The 21,767-nt window shown below is 40.7% G+C and overlaps 1 protein-coding gene across 1 annotated transcript; it reads left to right on the forward strand.

Annotated features, from left to right (window-relative positions):
• Positions 1 to 7,767: 7,767 nt before the first annotated feature.
• bhlhe23 (basic helix-loop-helix family, member e23) lies at positions 7,768 to 8,451 on the forward strand. Its single transcript, XM_026333171.1, has one exon. The coding sequence runs from the start codon at positions 7,768 to 7,770 to the stop codon at positions 8,449 to 8,451; it is 684 nt and encodes a 227-aa protein (XP_026188956.1).
• Positions 8,452 to 21,767: the final 13,316 nt, after the last annotated feature.

A 21,767-nucleotide genomic window follows, 5' to 3' on the forward strand; every position in this document is an offset into this window, starting at 1 on the left:
AAAGTAGACTGAAGTAATTTATGAAACTGGAAACAAAACATGTCAAACAGTTATTAACACTGACATGCACTAATAGTTGCCTAACTATCAACCAAACTGAAGCAGTGAACAAACAAATCTTTTATACCAATTATTTTTCTAATTCTGTTTGTACTGGCATGTGTTGCCTCCAGGAAATAGCCATATGTGCCACTCTACTCCAACACTGACAAAAGCTCTTGCCCTGTGCTTCCTACTGGGCTTTTATATGCCAGTTATCAAACTAACTGCCAGACAAATAAACAGAAGCATTACAGCACTGTGTTATAAACTCACCTGAGTAGTATGTGACAAATCTTAGCCTTCGTATTTTAAACAGTCCATATAGCCACTTACTGGTTTACCATAGTTGTATGTGCTCACTGCTTAGGCCATTCAGTGCTAGAAACTCATTCTTGACTCGACCTGACCTTGGTCGCTGCTGGTACCAGTTCTTGCACTTACCCTCGTTCATACCCTCCTATATTTCCCTACATTTCAAGCATTTCTGCAGCCCATATGCCACAGAATACAGAAAGGATTTGCAACCCATCAGATTAGTTCATATACCAGATTACAGAGTTCATAGCCTTTTGGCCTGTGGATAATGTTCTTGGCTGTCTGCAGAATCTGGCTGAAATTGCTGTTGTCATGATGCAACATACCTACATACATGTTTACAATAATACACAAGTCAACATGATTTGCATCTAAGTTATCAGATTTATGTAGCCATTAGAACATAACAGCAAAACCTCCCAGTATCACGTAAATTCAATATAGTTAGGTCACCCTTCAGATTAGAGGTTAAGGATTAACTTGTGTATGTACATAACACCTCTAGACTGTGCTTCCTCAGTCATAATACTGATTCTTAGATAGAAGTTTATTTGATAGCTGAGACCACTCAAGTCACCTGTGAATTGGGTCATGCTTTCGTGGCACTCATTTAAACATCATGTGTTGACTTAAAACAGAGCTGGGCTGCGGCACCTTTAAGGGGGGCGAAGGGGACTCCAAAGTGGGTCAGAGTAAAAATATCTTCAACAATTATTCATGGGACCCCGCCTATCTCTACCATACCTCCACCCTGTGAAAAATCTGCATTGCACTGCAGGCTCAGCTGCTGCAAAAAATGGAACGGAATGGAAAATGAAGAGAAAAAGATAAGGAGTAAAAGGAGACAGGGAGGTTTAGGGTAAAAAGAGCGAATATGCAATAAAGTGGGTACTTTGTTTACTTATTTTGCCTTGGCTTGTGATAAAACGTGGGTGCAATGTGCAATGCACAAAGTACAACGTGCAACGTGTGGCGTGCAAACATTTCTCTTGATCCTCTATGTTCAATTTTTACAGCATTTGCTCAATTGTCATTAGCAAACCTCCCACCAAACACCAACACTATACCCACCATTGCAAATGGCTGCCAAAACAGGCTGAATTAAACATTTACCACACACATCCACAGCTATCTCATATAACTTTCTGTGTCTTTCAAAAAGAAGAATAAAGTTTGGATTGGCAGAAAGGCTTGGCAAAAAAGAGCTTTTGTGAAATCCATCTGATTGGGCAGGTACAGACTATAGGGCCCTGTGATTTCTGACAGTGGTGGATTCTGGAGACTTTGTTTGGGTGCCTGAATGAGTATGGGGCTTGGATTTGCTTCGTTCTTTTGTGGCTGCCTAAAATGAAAGCAGCATGATTGGAGCAATGAATAAAATCAAGCATTGTGATTGGCTGGAAAGAAAACTAGATTCCAGTGCTGCAGAAGGGTGTCATGGCTGCCAGGTCCCTGTAGGTCTGCACTGTAAATCCACACATTAATCAGAGTCGGCAGGAAGAGATCAAAGGAGGCTGTTCCATCTTTACTCAGAGCACCACTTTGATGTGTGTGCATGTGTGTGTGTGTGTGTGTGTGTGTGTGTGTGTGTGCATGAGAGAGCGAGAGAGAGAGGAGAGGCAGAGAGTGTATGTGGGAGAAAGGGGTGAGAGCCCAGCAGAGAGTGGGACTGAAAATTGGGATATAGGAGACAGACTCGAGAGAAAACCTTATATGTGGAGTCTGCCTGGTTTGATGTACAACATATTAGCAATAATCAATCTGGTGTAACTTTGAACAGCAGCACCACTGATATGTTATACTGCTGTCCTCATTCCACTGCATTCACATGACTGTAGAAACAGCAAATTGAACATGTTTAAGGGTACATGTGTGCATGTAGACTATCGATGCTTGTGACTTGACGTCTGGATGTATGCATGTATTTCTACACGCCTGCAGGTATTCCAACCATCCATCCATTATCTGTTGTTAATCCTTAAAGGTTTGAGCTAATCCCAGCTGACATTGGGTGAGAGGAGAGCTACACCCTGGACACATCAACCATCTATCACAGCGCTGACACATGGAGACAGACAAACACTCACTCTCACATTGACACCTACAGGCAACTTAAGAGTAACCAGTTAACCTAACCTTAAACTGCATGTCTTTGGACTGTGGGAGGAAAAAACAGTACCAGAATAAGCCCACACAGATGAAGGGAGAACATGCAAACTCCACACAGAAAGTCCCCAGAATCAAATGGGATTCAAACTCAGAACCTTCTTGCTAACCACTGCTCCAACATGCCACCCGCATACAGCCATTGTTCCTGTCAAATATGACAGCACCATCAAATATACACCAATAGAAAATACTTTTCTGCCTCATAGTGGTGCTCTTCTGTCGCTGCAATGTACGCCTTCCTCTCAGCACACACACACATACACACACACACACACACACACACAGTTGCAGCCAAATGTGGTATGCCACCATTGTATGGGAGCTGAGACTGCAGTTGCCATAGCGACACAGAGCTGCAGCACAGGCTTTAGAAGCATCATGTATTATTAGTTGGAGTGTTGACACTTTTGCATTTCTTCCGTTCTCTGTGAATCAAAAGATTTTAGAGCTCAGTTCCTCCTTTGGAAAAAGGTGATGACTGTGTAGTGATGTCAGATGGACACTAGGGGATGTGATCACAATGGACTGAGCAGTAAAATTATGCCATTATTGTCTCGACCGGTTACTTTTTCAGATTGCTTAGACTCAGGATCAATAGATAAGAGTTTGGCTTTTTTTGTAAAAATAATTCTAATCAGTGTAGAAATTGAGGCTTTTATTTTGTGTGCATGTCATTTCCAAACAGGCTGTTTAAAATGAACAGGAATAGTCTATATATTCAATGGATCAAATTAACAGAACCAAATCAACAAACATGACTTTAGAAAATACTAAATTACTTTTAATTAATTACACAAATACTTTACTGTCCATTATGAATTTCTGTAGGATAGTTTGTCAACTTGTGGACTTTTCTGCCATCTGCTGACCAAAGAAAGAAAATCATCACATGGTCATAGAACGACTGAACTGCTGCAGTGGTTTCAGTGGGTTTAAACGTGTATGTTGTGTTTGTGGCCACACTCACACACATATCACACAAACCCATGTTCTAATTTTCATTTTACCTGTATCTGTACTTCAATAACAAGAGTTAACTTTTGTGATGTGCAGATTTTCATTTTTGCTTTTTTTGTCTTCAAACAAAAATCATCAAATGGATGTGACTTGGGATTTTCACAGTAAAAGCTCCATTGTGTATGCTCTGGCTTGACAACTTATTTCGAGTATGTATCAGGTAAGTTAAAGCAAAAAATATATACATTTTTTATCCAATTTCACATTTCAAAACAGATTTGGACTGAAAGGAAGGTACACATATTCCACTGTTCACAATAAAACACCTGTCAGGAGCTGGCAGTGGGCAGTGCATCCACAGTTTGGGATCAGTGTTTCAGGTGTAAAATTCTTTGTTTTTTCTGTAATGTCTGAGTCGCTGAGGATTTCACAAGCAAAAATATTAGAGGATAATGGGACATTACCATTAGACTCAAATAAATTTTATAGACTTTGATAATGTTAGACGTCAATAATGGGAGACTGTGTATTCTGTATATAGACTGTATATTCTGTTAGACATATAGTAGTTTTTTGCAGGAGACATTTTGACATATCATGATAGGAAAAGCACAGGGGAAATAATAAAATGAATGATGGCTGAATTCCACTTAGCTGCTACAGTTTCAGAGTCCTGCTATTGTGCTGACTGAATGCTGCTGTAATGACTTACTGGGACAGCTGGAAATTAGAAGACAAGAACAGGCCGTTATATGTACAAGGGCAGTCTCAGGCACAGCAGGGACAGTGGGTGAACTGGGAAAGTGTTGAAATAAAGAAAGAAAGTTGGAGATAAGTGTGAAAAAGCTTTGAGGACTAGATATGGAGGCAGAGAGGTGTGTCTGGAAAGTCCACCCTGAGGAGGTTGGATGCAGAGGGTTTGCTGGCAACTCTGATTTTTTTTCTCTAGGTAATTTGGGTATAAAGGGGTGGAGCCTGAATTAGGTGGTGGAAAACATGGTGGAGAGTGGAGCTAATTTCAGTGAATGGCTCTGGAAGGGAAGAAAGGTATGTGACTGGGGCAAATAAATACAGAACTCTTAGAGTGGGTTGAACTATAAACTGCAACATATCTTCTGATAATGGCTGTTAAATCATGGTAAATGTGAACAGGAGGACTGTGTTGTCAAATGTTTAGTGCATGAGGCAGGACTGAGGCCAACCTGGTTTGAGATAGCATTGTTTGGAACTAGTGCTGTGATAGTGTAAATAGTCTAACGTGTGGTTACAGAAGAGAGTTAACTTGTTTGAGTGGTTATCAAGACAGAACGATATTGGTTGTTTATAAAGGATAGTATATTATCTTTGAATGGATTGCTTGAATGTAGCATGCTGCTAAGAAGTGGCGTGGTTAGAGTTTGCCATGACCTAGTTAATTTGTTTGGATCAAGGAGTGTGTTGGGGATGTGGATTTAGGTAAAGATAAGGATGTGGATCTGGGACACTGGAACACACTGCTGCTGTGGGGCCAAGTCGATGAAATACTGAGAGAGTACCCACCTGATGTATGAAATCACTGGATGTGTATTTCATGATTTATGGAGAATGGTGCTACTTGTTGTGTGTCTGAAGATTCATGACAGCATGGCTCTTTGGGGCCATGGGATATGTTAAGCATCATTTAATCTGAATATGGAGCTTCCACAGCGATGGGTCCCGTTTCTTTGGCACATTTCCTCATGTACTGGTAACTGACAAGTCATCTGGCCTGCAATGAAAATAGCTTATTGCTGTTTTCTTGTTTGTCTAAATAAAAATATTATAGATTACACACACAAAGAATACAACAATATAAAGGGCATTAAATGGAATTAAAAACACACATTTTAATAAGATGCTCAGGTCAGGATGTCATATAGGCAGTTACACAGAATATATGTAGTGTATTACACCCATGTGCTCAGAACAGTCGGATTTGGTATTACCTGTGAGTGATGAACAATTAAAGCAGTTACTGCTTTTTAATTTCCAGTTAATGGCAACTATAAAAACTCATTGTAAGCTAAATACTAATTAGTAGTATGCTTAAATTTCAACAGAAGTCTAATAATCACCAATTTATTATAAGGAAACCTGTACAAGTGCAGTAACACACAGTTAAGTGAAAAAAGAGAAGTCTCATAAAATAACAGCATTTATTTATTTATTTATTTTTTTAACACGATGCATTAGCAGTGAAGAAGACGTCTGGAACAGGCCCAGATTAACACTGACTGAAAAGAACTCACTCACTTGCATATATAAAGATTCTGAGACTTATTATGTTTCTTGTCTATGTTTTTGACACAAAGGGTTTAATTAACCTGACTGTTTTACTTGCATGGTTCATGGTTGTACTTTCTGTACTCAGATGTCAGAGAAGCACAGAGAAACCTTTGCCCTTCAGCAGGTCAATGTGAAGATGATGATAATTCAGTTTCCCCAACACTTACTGCAAGGTCAGAAATAGGTAAGTACAGCATGATGTGTATTCAACACCCCAAATACTCTTAAGAATAATCAAACAAAATATAAACCTCCAGAATTCTCAAAATCCATAAAATATAAAGCTCCCTAAGGAGCATTTACTGAATTATAATAGCCTGTTTATTTTTAGCTTCGTCCTCCACAAGGTGGCACCATCACCTCAACATTTCCCCAATAGTATACAGACTAGAAATGCGAGGTGGACTGAGCCTGTAAGTAGCAGCACAGGAACTCAAACTCTAGATTGTTGTGATTATCGTACGAAGCCTCTTCCTATTGTAATACTCCACACTGGACACAGAGAGGCAGCCTCACCTTCAATATGAAGTTTCATACTAGCTGCTGGCTTTCAGGACACCTGTTTTTGGGCCTCAGGAGTCCCAGCAGTGGTAAAGGAGACTTGTGTGTGATACCTCAGGTCATTCTCTAAAGTTTGATCAAGGTTCCTGTGCAAATATTCATTATGTGTTAATTGTTAAGATTATAACACCGCTATGTTATGGTTTGTTGATCAGTGAGGTCTAATATTTTAGATTCTGTGGTAGCACTACTATACTTTTCTGTATCCTTCTTTTAACTTCGGTGCAGGAGCCAAATATGTAAATATGTCGTTTTCATGACGTTTGTGCCTATGGCGTGTTGCGTAAAACGGTTAAATAGTCTTTCACTTATCGACTTGTCAGCCGAGTATTCACAACAGCCTATAGTGTTAAGGTGGCTGAGTGTAACCTGTAGTTGAATGATTGGTGCCAGTGCTGACTCTGCTAGCACGCAAAGCGGCGAGGATCACTCCTGTAAGCTTATTGTTTCTGGGATCTGTCCAGAGCGCAGCTGAAACGACCCTTGTGTTTCTCTTCTATTGTCGTCGTTTTTAACTAAATTCACTGTCATCAAAAATTTAGTCTGGATCAGAAAGAACTGAGTAGGTCACATGTTCAAACCGCTCAGCATCCTTAGGTCTGCGTCCTTCTGCACCACTGTCTGATCTCTCACTGGGTTGTTGATGCAGTCAGGCATCCTATTAGACAGAATAGTATTTATTTATCCGTCTATCTGACTGCTACATTACTTTCTGCTGTTAAAGTTTGCACTGAGCTCATGTTGTGATTGTGACCTGGGTGTTTTGTGGCAAAACTAATATCTCCTGTTTGTTTAAATGCCTCACAATAAGTGGCCCGTTAAACTGCTTTAATAATATTAATAGCGGACAGCAGAGAAGCAGACACGGCTGGGCTGCGTAACAGTTTGCGTTGCAATTATCACGTTATGATTGAAACTGGGAGCAGACCTGCGCTCTTCCCGAGTTAATTAAAACGCCCCCCTGATTGGACGGGCGGATAATCCCGACGGGCCTCGTGCTCCTACTAACTTGAGAGCAGAGCAGAGCGCGAGCCACAGTCTGCCCACGGCGAGGGAGGGCAAGAAAGACGCGCGAGAGGAAACCGACTCTACCAAAGGGGGACACGAGCGCTCCGGTCTCACCGAGCACAATTAGAGAAGTGTTGGTGAACGTGGGCTATGCGCGCGACAAGGGGGGAGCGCAGTGTACAGAGGAGGTGAATGCATGTAGAGCTTCAGATTCACAACCTCCTTCTTGAAGAGTCATTGCGCTGACAGAGGAAACGAGTGAGGGAAGAGAAGAACTCCTAGAAACCAGCGACTCTTGGACAGAACTGCGTGAGTACAACCTTCAATCTTCACGACCAACGATAGGACAGAGAGAAAATAAAACACGGAAGAGTTGACTTTTCCTGGCCACAATCTGCTCTGGAAGAGAAAATGAATGTCAGCGAAGAGAACCTGCTCAAGTCCATCAGCAACGACGCGCTCCTCGACCTGACGCAGCGCTACGGGCAGTCAGCCTTCGGGTTTGGCGCTGGCCATGGTGCTGGAAGCCCCGGCCGGTACCCGCTCACGCCGGCCACCGACTTCCTCTCCGGACAGACTGCGAAGTCCAACGAGAGCGGCGGGGAGCACACTAGCGACGACGAGGACGGCTTCGATTCGTTAGAATCCCGGAAGAGGGGCTCGTCGTTTGGGGACGACAAACCCGGGGGGCCCCTCGCCAAGAAGTCCAAGGAGCAGCGGTCCCTGCGGCTCAGCATCAACGCCCGTGAGAGGAGGAGGATGCATGACCTGAACGACGCACTGGACGGCCTGCGCGCCGTTATTCCCTACGCCCACAGCCCGTCGGTGAGAAAACTCTCCAAAATAGCCACACTCCTCCTGGCCAAGAACTATATCCTCATGCAGGCTCAGGCTCTGGAGGAGATGAGGCGGTTGGTGGCGTATCTGAACCAGGGACAGACCATAACCTCACCAGTCCCCACCGCTCTGGCGCCCTTTGGACAGGCTGCCGTCTACCCTTTCTCGGGCTCTGCTCTGGCCACCTGTGCCGAAAAGTGCACCACTTATTCCGGGACACCGTCGACTCTCTTCAAACACTGTAACGACAAGCCTTGATTTGGTTTAATTCTTTCCTGAACTTTTACCTATACTGCACCCATGTCGGTCTATCTCCCACTCTAGTTATTTTTAAATCACTCTGTGGAAAATAAACGATTTTAGTCTAATGCATAATGTTAAGATATGGTTAAGTCATTATACTGCAGTGTTTCATCCAGATTTTACAAACCACATGGAAAACACGCTGTTTAGGCCTTTTATAGGATGAACTGAAAAAACCCTGTTACTTTCGCTTATACACAGACTCTACAGGCCATGTCCAAATTGTAAGTTTGGGTAAATTATAGGGATATTCTGTTATCAGTTCTTATTTGTAATCTATGCAACATTCAATACCAACAACAAAAGTAGAAATGCCAAGACGTCTGCCCTAATCTCGACATTTGGATTCATTACAGCTATTAAGAAAGGACTTTGACTGACTGTACTGATGCTGTGGGGGGGAAATCAATTGTGATGTTGGCTGATATATTTTTAAAACGATGTGTTTTCTTTTAAGTTATTGCACATCTCACATGATTGTATTGTCCAACTGTGGAAAATCACTTGCTCTAAACCCGGCTATACTAATGGTTATATAACTGCAGCCTATACACCCAAGAAGCGTTTTGGTTGTGTTGCAACATGGATTTCATATATTGTTTATATGTCTTTATAATTAAAACACATATCTATGCTTGGACCCAGTTTCCTTCATTTCAACAACCTAAACATGTACGGTTTTCGAAGCAGTTCTCACATTTAGCACTAATTTGATATCACATTTATATAATAATGACGAAACGATAAAAAAAAATAAATTATTTATTTTCACTTTTTTGCAGTGTAGGTATTGGTTATACCCAGTTGAAAACTGTTATTTTTAAAGGCAGGCTTAAAAAAACGTTGTATTCAGATTGATTAAAATATGAAAATTATTAGTCAAACGTAACCCTTCATGGACAAATATAAATACAGGGACAAGCTCTCACGCTGCTAAAATCATATCCAGTTCCAGCCTCCGAGTGGTCGTCCTAAAATGAGTTGGCAACTTTCTTTTCGTGCATGAGAAACCTCTGACATGAAGAAATAGGTCTAAACGAGCTCGCTGGGGCTGGTGGGGCCCGTTTGGCACGCAGTGGGGTCGGTGGCGCTGAAGGGAATGGCGCAAAAGCCGCCCGGGGCATCCAGGACCTGTCTCTGGGTATTTGGGTGATTGCAGGCTTCCTGGGCGGGCTCTTATACCCTGGACAGCTATTAACACGATTTCAGCTCCTGTCTCCATGCTCGACTTAATTCAGTCAAAATTGCAGGGCCAGTTTCCTTTTTCCAGGTGGGGGGAGTGGATGGTTTTAGAAAAGCGTCTGAAAATGAGCGTTTAAAGTGGGCACAGAGTGGTCATGTATACATCTTTGTGTATTTCTCTGTATTTGATTTGATTTTTATGACAGCGACTAAAATGACCACTTTCTTTTGTTCATACAATGTTGTTAACCTGCGGGTTGAAATACTGATGTAGTTGCTATATTGTGACCCTTTTGAGTGAATGATTATATGTATGTTTGCATGAAAATATAACTTGTCAAAATTATATATGCTTTGTGTAACTGCAGCTTGAAAATATACACAGAAGATGGAGGAATGATTTTCCATTATTGAATTCAATTAAGTTGCCATTACACTGATTTCTTAAACAGTCCACCAGTGGTTTTTTTTTTTTATTTTATTTTTTTTTAACAGCAGAGCCATTGGACAAAGCTGAATGAGTTTATGATTAACAGCATGAATCTTTTATATTATTCTTTAAACACACCAAAAAAGGAAATGATTACTTTTAGTTCCACAGGTGTTTCTACTTTGTCAACATATCTTCCATACTTTTTCTGTTTCTCTACATCACACCAGACATTTAGATCAGGCCAGTCAATTTATGCTAGACAGAGAGGGGCTAAGAAATCTACTCCAGTCTTGTTCTTACAGTTTAGCTGCATGTCACAACAACAGGCCACTCATGGCATTTTAAATTGGCCCTCTGATGCCATCTCGTTTGAGGCCCCAAGAGACAGTCAGGGCAGCACGGATGAAATGTGACAAATGCTGCCGATTACGTGAGGACTCGGGCCCTGTTCTCCATCAGTGTCTGTACAGCCTAATTGCCATAAATGAACTGGTTGCCTTTTTGCATGGATGGTTGTGGTCTCCCCCACCCACCCGTAATCCTCTAATGTCACGCTGCTGAGCTATATGTTTTATTGTGCCACCTTATTATCTTAATGGCCATCAGTGTGCATGCTGGCAGTCTATCGTGTATGGCATTTAGGCTCTATCTGTGCATTTAGACAGATATGAGATTTTACTGGTCACATGGTGTTTTTTTGGCCCTTTAGTCCATCAGCAATCGATGGCGTGTACATAAAATCTCAACCTATTATTGTCCTTTTCTACACTGATGCTTTTAGTTTAGGGCCATGTAAGCTACTTTTTCTTCATGTATCTTCCTTTTTCTCTGCAACATATTTACATAATATCCTTAAAATATGGGTTGTACATTCTTAAGGCCTGTAGTAATGTACCCAGTTAATCTAATTTAGGAAATGATAGTCATTTTAATTCATGTACACCTGTTTTAATTTTAATAAATCCACAATTTATGTCACTGTACATTTGTATGATTGAACAATATTAGCCAGATGTAGCTTGTGTTTTGACAATGATACTAGTCAGAAAAATGTACAATAAACTGTAGGCTACAACAAATACATTTGCATAATATGTACACTGTTTTACTTTTCTGGATACAACACAGATCAATACCTGAATAGGTTCTTAATATGAAAAATTTCATTTAAAAATATATCAGTTGTTTTCTTATTAATCTGTTTTACTATGAAAAATTGTAGGAGTCACCCAACAAGCAGAAAATAAAAATATAGACATATTTAACCCACATCATCACTGTCAGGTCCTCACAAAAACAGTTTTTCACCCAGGCTGAACGCTGCACATGAACACAGTTTTGTCTGTAATCATAATGAGAGCTTATAATCACATTGTTGCTGCCATTTATTACACAGAAGGTTTTAAAAAAACAACAAATGTTCCATGTTGAACAAATTTTTTCACGGTAATATGAATTAGAGAATAAAATATAATCTAAGCAGGTTAAGTGAATCCAATAAAGTAACATCGCAAATACCTACCGTTGCAAGGATTGAAATCTCGCCACCTATTCTTACCTATTGTCTAATGTTGACTGTGTCTTTATGCAGACAAACCCAGCAGTCAGTGCACTAGCGCTCTCACGACAGCCCAGTGTGGTGCAGGAGTACGGACAGACTGTGTGATGTCTGTAAACATTTGTGTTTGCTCTCGGTGGGATAGGAAGGGAATGATTTCATTAGCATGGCTTGGAGCTTTGAGGTATGTTTGTGTGGTTTTCTCCACCCCGATGGTATAGTACTAAAACCATATGCCCTTAAGTGTGTACCGCTGCCTAATGCATCTGACAGCACTGTTTTCTCTAATTAAGTTCTCTCTATGTGCAAACTCATGTGTCTGATGCACATTGTAGCACTCCATCTGACACACAGCCCTACACAGACTGTACTTACAACAGGGGCCTTGAAGGAAAATGAACATACTTCAGCTCTGATTATGCTTACAGTGGGGGGCAAGGGGTTTTTTTTTGTTTTGTTTTTTTTTTTTAAAAAAAGATATATTTTTAATAAAATTTGTTCTCAGAAGCATAGTTGTTACTTTAGATGCCAAGCAACATAAAAGCCAGACAAGTGGGTACATGTATCTGTGTGTGTGTGTGGGGTGGTTCATCAGTGTGAAGGGTGGTAGAAAAAGAGCATCGGACACGAAAGAAGAGGTGCTGGTCGCTCAATGCCGGCGGTGGCACTGTAAGGACGGCCCCCACCCAGCCATCACCCACAGACCCCCCAACTTTTCTGCTCCACTATGACATCACACTCTGTCATCCCTCCCAGCCCCGCCTTGTCGAAAGCGATGAGTGGGTGAGTCAGTTGGTTCCGAGGAGCCATGTGATTCGGGGCGACGTTGCTGCAAGTGCAGCGGGATGAGCCGGGGCCCTTCATTCCTTAATCAGATGTCTAAAGGGGGGTGGAGGGGGATTGTCTGTTTGTATGTGTCTGTGTGTTTGTCCATTGTGCGTATGTGTGTATGCCTGTGTTTTGTGCTCATATGGCCGCAAACTCTTGAAACATGGCAGTCGGGCAAAGCATTTTGCCTATCGCCACAAGGCACCTGACACCACGCATGGTAGACCCAGACAGTGTGGCAGGGGCCAAACAGGGCCTGGTGGGAGGGAGCAGAGATGGAGGAGGGATAGTGTATACAGCACTGGATGACAACAGTCTAATCTATTGTTGAATATAAAGTGATGTTTCTGGCTGCAGTGGTTTAAAATCTCTCAAAGGTGTTCAGATAGTGGCTTATATGCAAATAGATTTCCTGATGTCTCTATTATTAGGAGCACAGTTTTGTTACAAGACTTTCCTTTCACTTTGTTAAAGTCTCAATTTTCTTCTCCTCTTTTTTCCTGCTAACATGCCTCTATGTTTCTTCTCCTCCTACAGGCCCTCCCACCTTTTCTACCACTGTACTCATCACTCTCACTCTTTCCCTATTAGCTTGTTGTCTTGACAGAGGATACGGGCTGACAAACGGGGACATCCGTTACTGTAGCACTGCCTAATCTCTGTAATGGCCTCACAGATACAGGACTGGTGTTGAGCATGGACTCACACATATAAACTCACACACATGCACACACCTCAACTCATTGGACAAATGTGGATGAAAAGCCCTGGGGTCAGTAATCATCTCTGTGTTCAGCCTTTTGTACACAATATAACCTCCTTCACTCACAAAGACCGCTCTATATATCTTCCCCTTTTGCTGTCGCTCTCATACTCACACACACACACACACACACTGTCGCACACTTCACCAGTCACCCCTCTCCCTCTCTTCAGTACCAGCTGAGGAGCACCATGGTTTTGTGGGGAGCAGGGGGAGCTCGTTATCCTCATTAATTAATGACAAAAGCGATGTAATTGGCCATCCATAATCTTCCATGCGAAGATGGTGTGACAGGCAGGGCTGGGACCATCCTCTACAGCAAGTGCAACTCATAAATACACGCAGAAAATGAAGACACATTTCGTCCCTCTGGTGTATATGTGTGTGTGTGTGTGTGTGTGTGTGTGCGTGCGTGCGTGTGCGTGCGTGCGTGTGCGTGCGTGCGTGTGCGTGCGTGCGTGCGTGCGTGTGTGTGTGTGTGTGTATCTTACAACGCACTTGAATAGCAAAACTAGCTTGTAAGTACAAAGTGATACTAAAGGTTATAGCAGAGGGGACGTGTGTATTTCTATTGCTTTCATCCAAGCACATACAAATGAAGAACAATTCAAAGTATGTCACAAGACTTTCTCATTCTCATCCTGTTGTGGCATTTGAGGCTCCACTGGGCTCAGGCTGGAGCACCAAACTGCAACAAGCTGTACCCTCCTCTCTGAATGAAAAGACAAGATTAATGGCACTTCCTGTCGCCAACAATCTTGCACTAGCCTAATTAAAACCATTGGAACATGTGCATGGCCAAGGATCAGTGGCTTTTAATGAGGAGCTTGTAGGCTGATTTGGGTCTCATTTTCTGCTTAATAAGGCCGGTTTAAAAAGTAATTTTGGAGGGATGTGACTCCTTTAAACCTGCTCATTATCAATGATAGCGCTTCACTTAAGTACTTCAGGAAACGCTGTGTTTAATTAATATTGTGTCGCGCACGTGGGTTAGCTGACAGGCTGAAATGGTGGAAAGTGAGCAAGGGAGCTAAAATTGATGAAGAACTTTCAAGGGCACTGATTTCATTAAGCAGCTTCATTACAACCCAAATAACTCTTCATGTCGTTTCACTGCTTCAGTCACTCTCACCACACGCACACACACACACACACACACACACACACACACACACACACACACACACACACACACACACGCATGCACATAAAATAATCCCATGCTGAGCAGGGAAGGTGCACCACAGATCTTAACATTTTAAGTGAAACTAAGACAATGAGATTTGGGCATTAGGCAATCTTTATGACACCTATTGTCTACTTGACAACAGATTTTGTGTAATGCTGTTTTGTGACATTAGCTGCTTTGCAATATTAGCAACACTGCTTTGTCATTTTATGTATTGTTGACTATTTCTTTTCTATCCCACTCTCATTTCACAGCTTTTCCTTGAGAGCTCATAAACGGAGCTTTTAAGGTCAAGCAGTTTAAGAGCTTGAGAGTGCTGTAGCAACTTTCACTGTGCACTGTGAAGCATGTCCCACCACCCCAATAACACTAGACCACAAAGGCTCTTACAGCCTCTTCATCCCATTGTGATAATCTTCTTAGCCTCCTGACTCCACTGTTCAAAATGTATAGAGTAGAAAAGAACTAGACTTGAGGGGCTTTGAGTCTCCTGCAGCTCAGTCTTTGGGATTTTTCTCTCTCTAGGTTAACACTCACAAACACTTTATGATGCTCCTTTGTTACACTGCGATGAGGTTTAGTCTACATTGTCAGTCAAGTTCACAGTCATGCTGCAGGTGATTATTTCCAATCAATGCTTTGCCACAAGCTGTTTTGGGTGTAGCAGTCAGTGAAACAAAACAAAGCAAAACTAAATGAGTAAGTTACTTTAATTAGGAAGCAAGAATGAGTCTTTATGAGTCCTCCAGCATAAATTACACTTTTCCCTCCACAATACAGCAAAAAGCATAATTCCTCAAGTGTAAGTCACACATATGTGATCTAGAACCTAGATTGGTCAAACAGGTCTGTAGCTACGCTAGTGGCTTTGAGCTAAATGCTAATGTAAGCATAGCACCATGCTCATGATAACAGTGCAAACATGCTGATGTTTAGCAGGTATATTGTTTAGCATGCTAACATTTGCTAATTAGCACTGACACAGATTGCAGCTGAGGTTGATGTGAATGTCATTATTATTTGAAACGTTGACCACAAAAAGCCCTGTATGAATAATAGAGATATTAAACAATACTAAAAGTCATCTTCATTCAGTTTAGAAACATTTTCATTGCCTATTTCATTCCCTCTGACATGCAGCTAAACTGTAATATCAAATTCATAATGGTATTAGAAGATTCAGGGGATCTTTGAAATCATTAGAATAAATTGTCTGCACAAAATTTGGTGCCCCTTCATTATGTACAGACTGTGAAATTGTTGACCTGCTCGTGGCAGGACAGGAAAACCAAAGGCGTCAGCTGGGATTGTCCTCTGGGTCCTATTCAAAGTCTTGTACAAAATTTTAAAATTTCACATAACTGATATTTCAATGAATATGTAAGTATGAGAAAAGGCTGAGAGAGAAAAAACAAGTATCTTCAAAGTCATTAGGATATATCATCTGGAAACTCTGAATGCTTGTACAAACAGTAAAAGACATTAGAAGAAACAAAGAGCTTCCACTTGGTTGATAATTCACTATGGGAAGAGTACAGAAAGGATGAGAAGAAGAGAGAGTGAAACCCAAAGCAAATTAGGCGTCACAGGGAAAAGATAAACTGGGAGAGAGACATGCTCGCTCTAATCTTCACAATGGGGACCTGCTTACATTATTTTCAGCATGTCTTGTTGATAGTATTCACACTGTACAACATCCTATCAGGTAATATCACAATGTTTGAAGGATTAGCAGGAGTAAGAGGGGTTTTATTCTGTTTTGGTGAAGGGATAATTCCTCAGAAATATTCGAACATTTCCATACTAATATGGAAATGGATTTTAGCTTTTAGCTTTTTTTTTTTTGTTGTTGTTTTGATCCTGCCTTTTCTTCAGGCCACCATGGAAGGACCAACAGTGGATGGTTTTAGTGATTGAAATAGAGAGGTGGAAACAAGTAGAAACATGAGCTGTGTTGTGGAGAGAGATGTGAAATGTAATATAACAAAGCCAACTCTCTCTCACTCTCGCTCAAAAAGACATGGTCATTTTGAAAGATTTTGATTTCTGTCACCCTCACTCTGTTAGCATTGTGGGCTACATGAAGCAGTTAGCTTCTGGCTGCTAATACTGATGCCACAGTGGTTAATACAGGAGCCCTAGATAAGCTGCAGCTCCACTACCTTGTTATTCCTTTTTCATACAATGAATATAAGAGGATAAAATGCTGGATATGATCCCTAGAGACAGTTATTGTTCTCCAATTGTTTTTGGTCCAGAGTCAAACAACAGAAAAACACCTCTTGTTTGTATCTGCACTATCCCCTGCTGTTTTTGTTTTGCTAATATGAATATCTGGAAAGAGATGAAATCCAAACACTGCAATGAAAGCATCACCTTATTAAAAGACAATATTGCTTTCAATTAATTAATCAATTAACTTATCTAACTGCCAGGCTACTGTATATTAAACATTCATTATCAAAGCTCTGCTAACCTTCTGGTGTTATCTTAGTGGTCCAATAGCCATACACTAGGTCTCCTGTCTCAAGGTTGATCTGCAGAAAGGTTGGACAAGAGACAGCTGCCCATCAGTCTCCTGCTACAGAGGGCCATTAGAGCACAGGCTGTGTTTGTGTCTATGTGTTTGTCATTTACAGGTTTAATTAGACACTGCTGTTAATGGAGGAGATGACTTTGAGGCTTTGGATGAATGACACTCCATCATCTGGGGCAGCAGGGCTACAATATGTTTCACTAAGAGCTGAGGAGGGGTGGGAAAGAAAGGAAACTACAACTGAGGAGTGGAGAGGAAGCAGAGGGAAAGAGTGAAGGGTGAAAGGAGGGTCATATTGATATTATTTATGAATGGATGGCTCTGTGTGTGCGTATGTGTCTATGCATATGTGTGTTTGTTAATGGAGCCCCATACACCTCTCTTTTAGTCCAGGTCACCTGCCGTTCCCTCTGTTGTGTTAAGGATTATCCCAGGAAGTGAATTGGAGCAACAGTAATGTGAAGCATGCCTCTTACTGTAAGCCTGCCCTGGAGTTCATAACACAAACACACACACACACACACACACACAAACATGTACACATTCATACACATGCACACACACCTTCCTGTCTGCAACAACCAAGTGCGAAACTGCTTATCAAGATAGACCTGGCATTGACGTGTCAGTAGTAAACTTAGACTGGGACATAAATAAACACAAAGATTGTCTTAATGGTTCTAAAAATTTATCTTTTAACTATTTTGTTTTTTGTACAATTAAGCACTTTCCTTGGACAAATATTCTGAAAATATTTTGAATATGTCATTTTTTAAGTGGATAATAATAATAGTAAACTAAATGTGATGTACCAGCTATTTCTGGTGACATTTTATTGATAAAACGTTCTATATTTGCCAGACAAAGAAAATAAGTCATTATCCTGATAATTAAATATTTAAAAAATAAATAAATTGCATGTTTATGCAGGTGCTTCCCTGCTGCCCTGCCACAAAAACATGTTTTCTTCACAATACAGTGCTTATAAACAAATTAATTACATTTTGAGAAAATGCTAGATATTAATTCAATCATAATCTTTCTTCTTTTAATATCGCAAACAATAAAAACTGTTTTGTTTTTTTTTGTTTTGGGGTTTTTTTTTGTTTTGTTTTTTTTTGTGAGCCAAGCAGGGAATTACACAGGGCACATCTATATTATCCCTTTTATACACATATATAGACACGCACACACAGATTCCTCCTCATCTTCCTTATAAGGTGAACAAGGGATTTCTGGTAATGTCCCAGCTCTATTTTCATTTTAATCATGGCAGTCGGATCAGGCAAGCTGGTTGGGTGTGCTTGGCCTGGCCTGGTTGATTGTTCTGATTGAGTTTTCTTTGTTTGGCCGATATGTAATACAGCCTGCATAAGAGGATTTGATAAGAGGGCCGAGGTTATTGTGTGATTTAATCATGTTCGCTAAGGTGCACCTGCACTTGTCCACTTCCTGACAGAAAGTGGGCTTAATGTGTCAGCACAGGGAGGGAGAGGTTTATTAAAACCATACTGCTGGTATGCCTCAAACCAGTGTTTACAATAAGACATTTTTGTACCATTTCCTCTCATAATGGAGCTGATTGTATTGACAGAAACAGGCATGGATACTTTGGAAGAAACATGGGACTAACTATGGTATGGGTTGTCAAGTTTTTAAATAATGAGATTGGCAGTAAATTAAAACCCATGTTGTTTTTTTTTCTTACATACTTGACTGACGTCTCTGCCCCGTCTGTTGCACTCAGACCCAATCCCATTCATTCCAGCGGTAGACATAATTCTTCACTCATTGACTCAAAATAAGCTACAGTGCTCGTGTTCATCATAATAAGGGAAATATATAATATAATATAAGTGTCAAGTGTGGCCACCATGGTGTCCCTGCAGAACAGCACCATAGATATGCCCATAAGGGTTTCCTGATATCTAACTGGTCTTGCCGTCTGCCACCGGGAGGATTAAGCAGGTTGAGGCGATGGGGTGACCCCCTTCCCCTGATGTTCACTCTCCCTCTCAAATTGTCACTCTCTACTCCTCATTAACATCAGTAACAATGATCATGTGAATAAATAAGCATCACACCTAGACAAATCATTTTACTCAGTATTGCAGAAATGAGGCAGAGCAAGCATGAAATATAATGTAGTGTGTGTGTGTGTGTGTTGTGAGGAGGAGGGGGAGGGTGCGGAGTGGGGAGGGGGGAGAGGGGTGGAGGGAGGTGGCGGAGGGTAAGCCTAGCATTAGCTTTGCTCAGTTTGAGGGTTTTCCTCCATTAGCAGCAGTATTATTTACATGAGTCTCAGCAGGGTGCCTGGTCCTGGTCCAACACTTCATCTGGTTACTTGTTGGCATTTCAACATGACAGAGAAACAAGACAGCAGCATGCAAATTCTGACTTCTGCTGCTACACTATATAGGAAATAACTTTTTTTCTTTTCATAGCTTGATTTCCCGGATGTGTATATTGCAATATTAATATACATTTTTTAACAGTGTACCCTTAATTACTTAATCCTCTTATGACCCCTCCAATGCTTTGAAAAACAGGGTCATCTAATGTGTGTCAGTGCCACATGAACTCAATATGATTTAAAAATCTACTGTATGTGCATGTGTGTCTAATATGTCATGATGTACACTAGCAACTCACCCAACACATTGCAGCTTTATGACCTAAACTATATCACATACACTTTTAATTATACCAGCCATTATAGTACCATTTTTTGCATATTTTGTTTTTCCTGACCTGCGGTCAAACCACCATGTGTTTTGTTACTTGTTTGTGTACAAAATGCACATATGATTTACTATTTCATTGTGTTGTGGCTGTGTATCTGTTAAAGTATTTCAAAAACCTCTAAAATATCTCAGACTTCTCCTGTCTCATGGCATTTGGGGCCTGCTGGCTGCACAGAAGCGTTGTGGCTAACTTGCTGGCTGGTTAAGTGTGACTGGTTGGCTTAGTGTCAGCTGTTGGCCCAGCCAGGCTCAGCTCAGATTGCACCAGATTAGAAGAAGGGGCACTCTGAGAGCAACTATGATCCATATTAAAGCTGCATAAAATGAAAATTGCAAAGATTTACAGGCGGATCATAGGCCACAGAGAATTTAATCACAACCTGGCTCTGTGCGTGTGTGTGTGTGTGTGTGTGTGTGTGTGTGTGTGCGCGTGTCTGTGTGTGTGTGTGTGTGTGTGTGTGTGTGTGTGTGTGTGTGTGTGTGTGTAATACATAGCACACAGTGACATGTGGATTATCGATGTAGGCTGTATTTACTTATCAACCCAGCGTTCAAAGATGTATCACAAATGTTTTATCAGTGGTGCAGTTCCTTTCTGTCATGGCTACCCAACATCATGATGATGCATTTTGTTTTTGTTTTTTTTAATTTTGGAGACAAATTTGATGTGTTCACAGACAGGAAAACTAAAGGACATGCATTTGTTCTGTGTTGGTGTGTGAGTGGGCGAGAGAGAGAGAGAGAGAGGGAGAGCGTGTGTATGTGTGAGCACAGCCGGAGATGATACTGTTCCAGTGTCCTCAACACTTGTAATCCCCCTAAAGCTTTAAATACTGTTACTGTTTATTCAAATGCAAGTCTAGAAATATATAGCTACACAGAGGTCCTAAATTCTTAGTTATAATATTTAAAATATATTTCATATAGTGTCATTAAAAATGTCTCACTTCAAAACTATAAATTGAATCTTACTTAACTCGACATTTGTCTTTTCACCTTGAACGTTTCATAGTTATAGATTGTGAGGCCCCTTTTATTTTGACACTTGTACTTTACTTGAGTATTTTCATTATGTGGTAATTTATACTTCCACGAGTAAAACTATATTTCTTCCAAAATTCATTCATTTGACAACTATATTTACTTTGCATGTGCACTTTGTTGGATACAATGAATTGTTTTAGCTGTAGAATAAATTATACCATTAAAAAGTAAGTAAAACTCCAACATTATATTACCTTTAGATATTAATACATAAACAATTATTTTACAATAGTATACTTAACAGGATTGTTGTGCTTGTTAAGCAATTTTACTTTAATTCTTAAGTAAAGTATGCACTAAGTGCATTTCTGTACTTTTCCAAATCTAAAACATTAATGCACTTTTACTTGGAATATTTTCACAGGTTTACTTTAGTTCAGGTGAGTATTACTTCTATCACTGTACATATCCACTGCTAAAAAAAATTCAAAGCATTTATGTCATGTTGTTATCGTTACCAAAGTCCTCTGTATACTTTAAAAATGTATGAAAGTTTTTAGCGTCTTTGTGTTAAGATTGTTTGTTTTTTGCATCTAGGGGCTACATGTGCTTGAGAAAGCTGACAGAATTCATGACTTGTGTGCTATTTGTACTCACCTCTACCTACAGGTTTGCTACACCTAAATACACATGATGCTGCTCCATATAAACAGAATTTTATTTTCCCTTTTTCTTAGTCTCTTTTGCCAGTTTTGTTTTTTTGTTGCATGTCTTTCTTGTTAGCCGTTTCCTTCTTTCTTTCTTCCTCCCTCCCTTTTCTTCTATTCCATATTTCCAAATCCCTCTCCAAGAGCACATTGTGTGTGTGTGTCTCTGCATGATTCTCATACACGCAAATGTCGCACGCACACACACATGCACAGAATGCAGCCTTAGTTTGAGCAGATGGTGACCGTATTCATTTTTTCCCCGACTAACATTAACCATTCATTATAGACAGCAGACTAAGCCAATCCCACATCCGCCCCCATACAACATGTACACACACACACAC

This window comes from Mastacembelus armatus, chromosome 7 (genome assembly GCF_900324485.2).
Source record: "Mastacembelus armatus chromosome 7, fMasArm1.2, whole genome shotgun sequence".
Classification (NCBI taxonomy): Eukaryota; Metazoa; Chordata; class Actinopteri; order Synbranchiformes; family Mastacembelidae; genus Mastacembelus; species Mastacembelus armatus.

What these genes read in the sequence shown, in the direction of transcription:
- bhlhe23 (XM_026333171.1), top strand. Translation starts at nt 7,768, where the DNA reads ATGAATGTCAGCGAAGAGAACCTGCTCAAGTCCATCAGCAACGACGCG.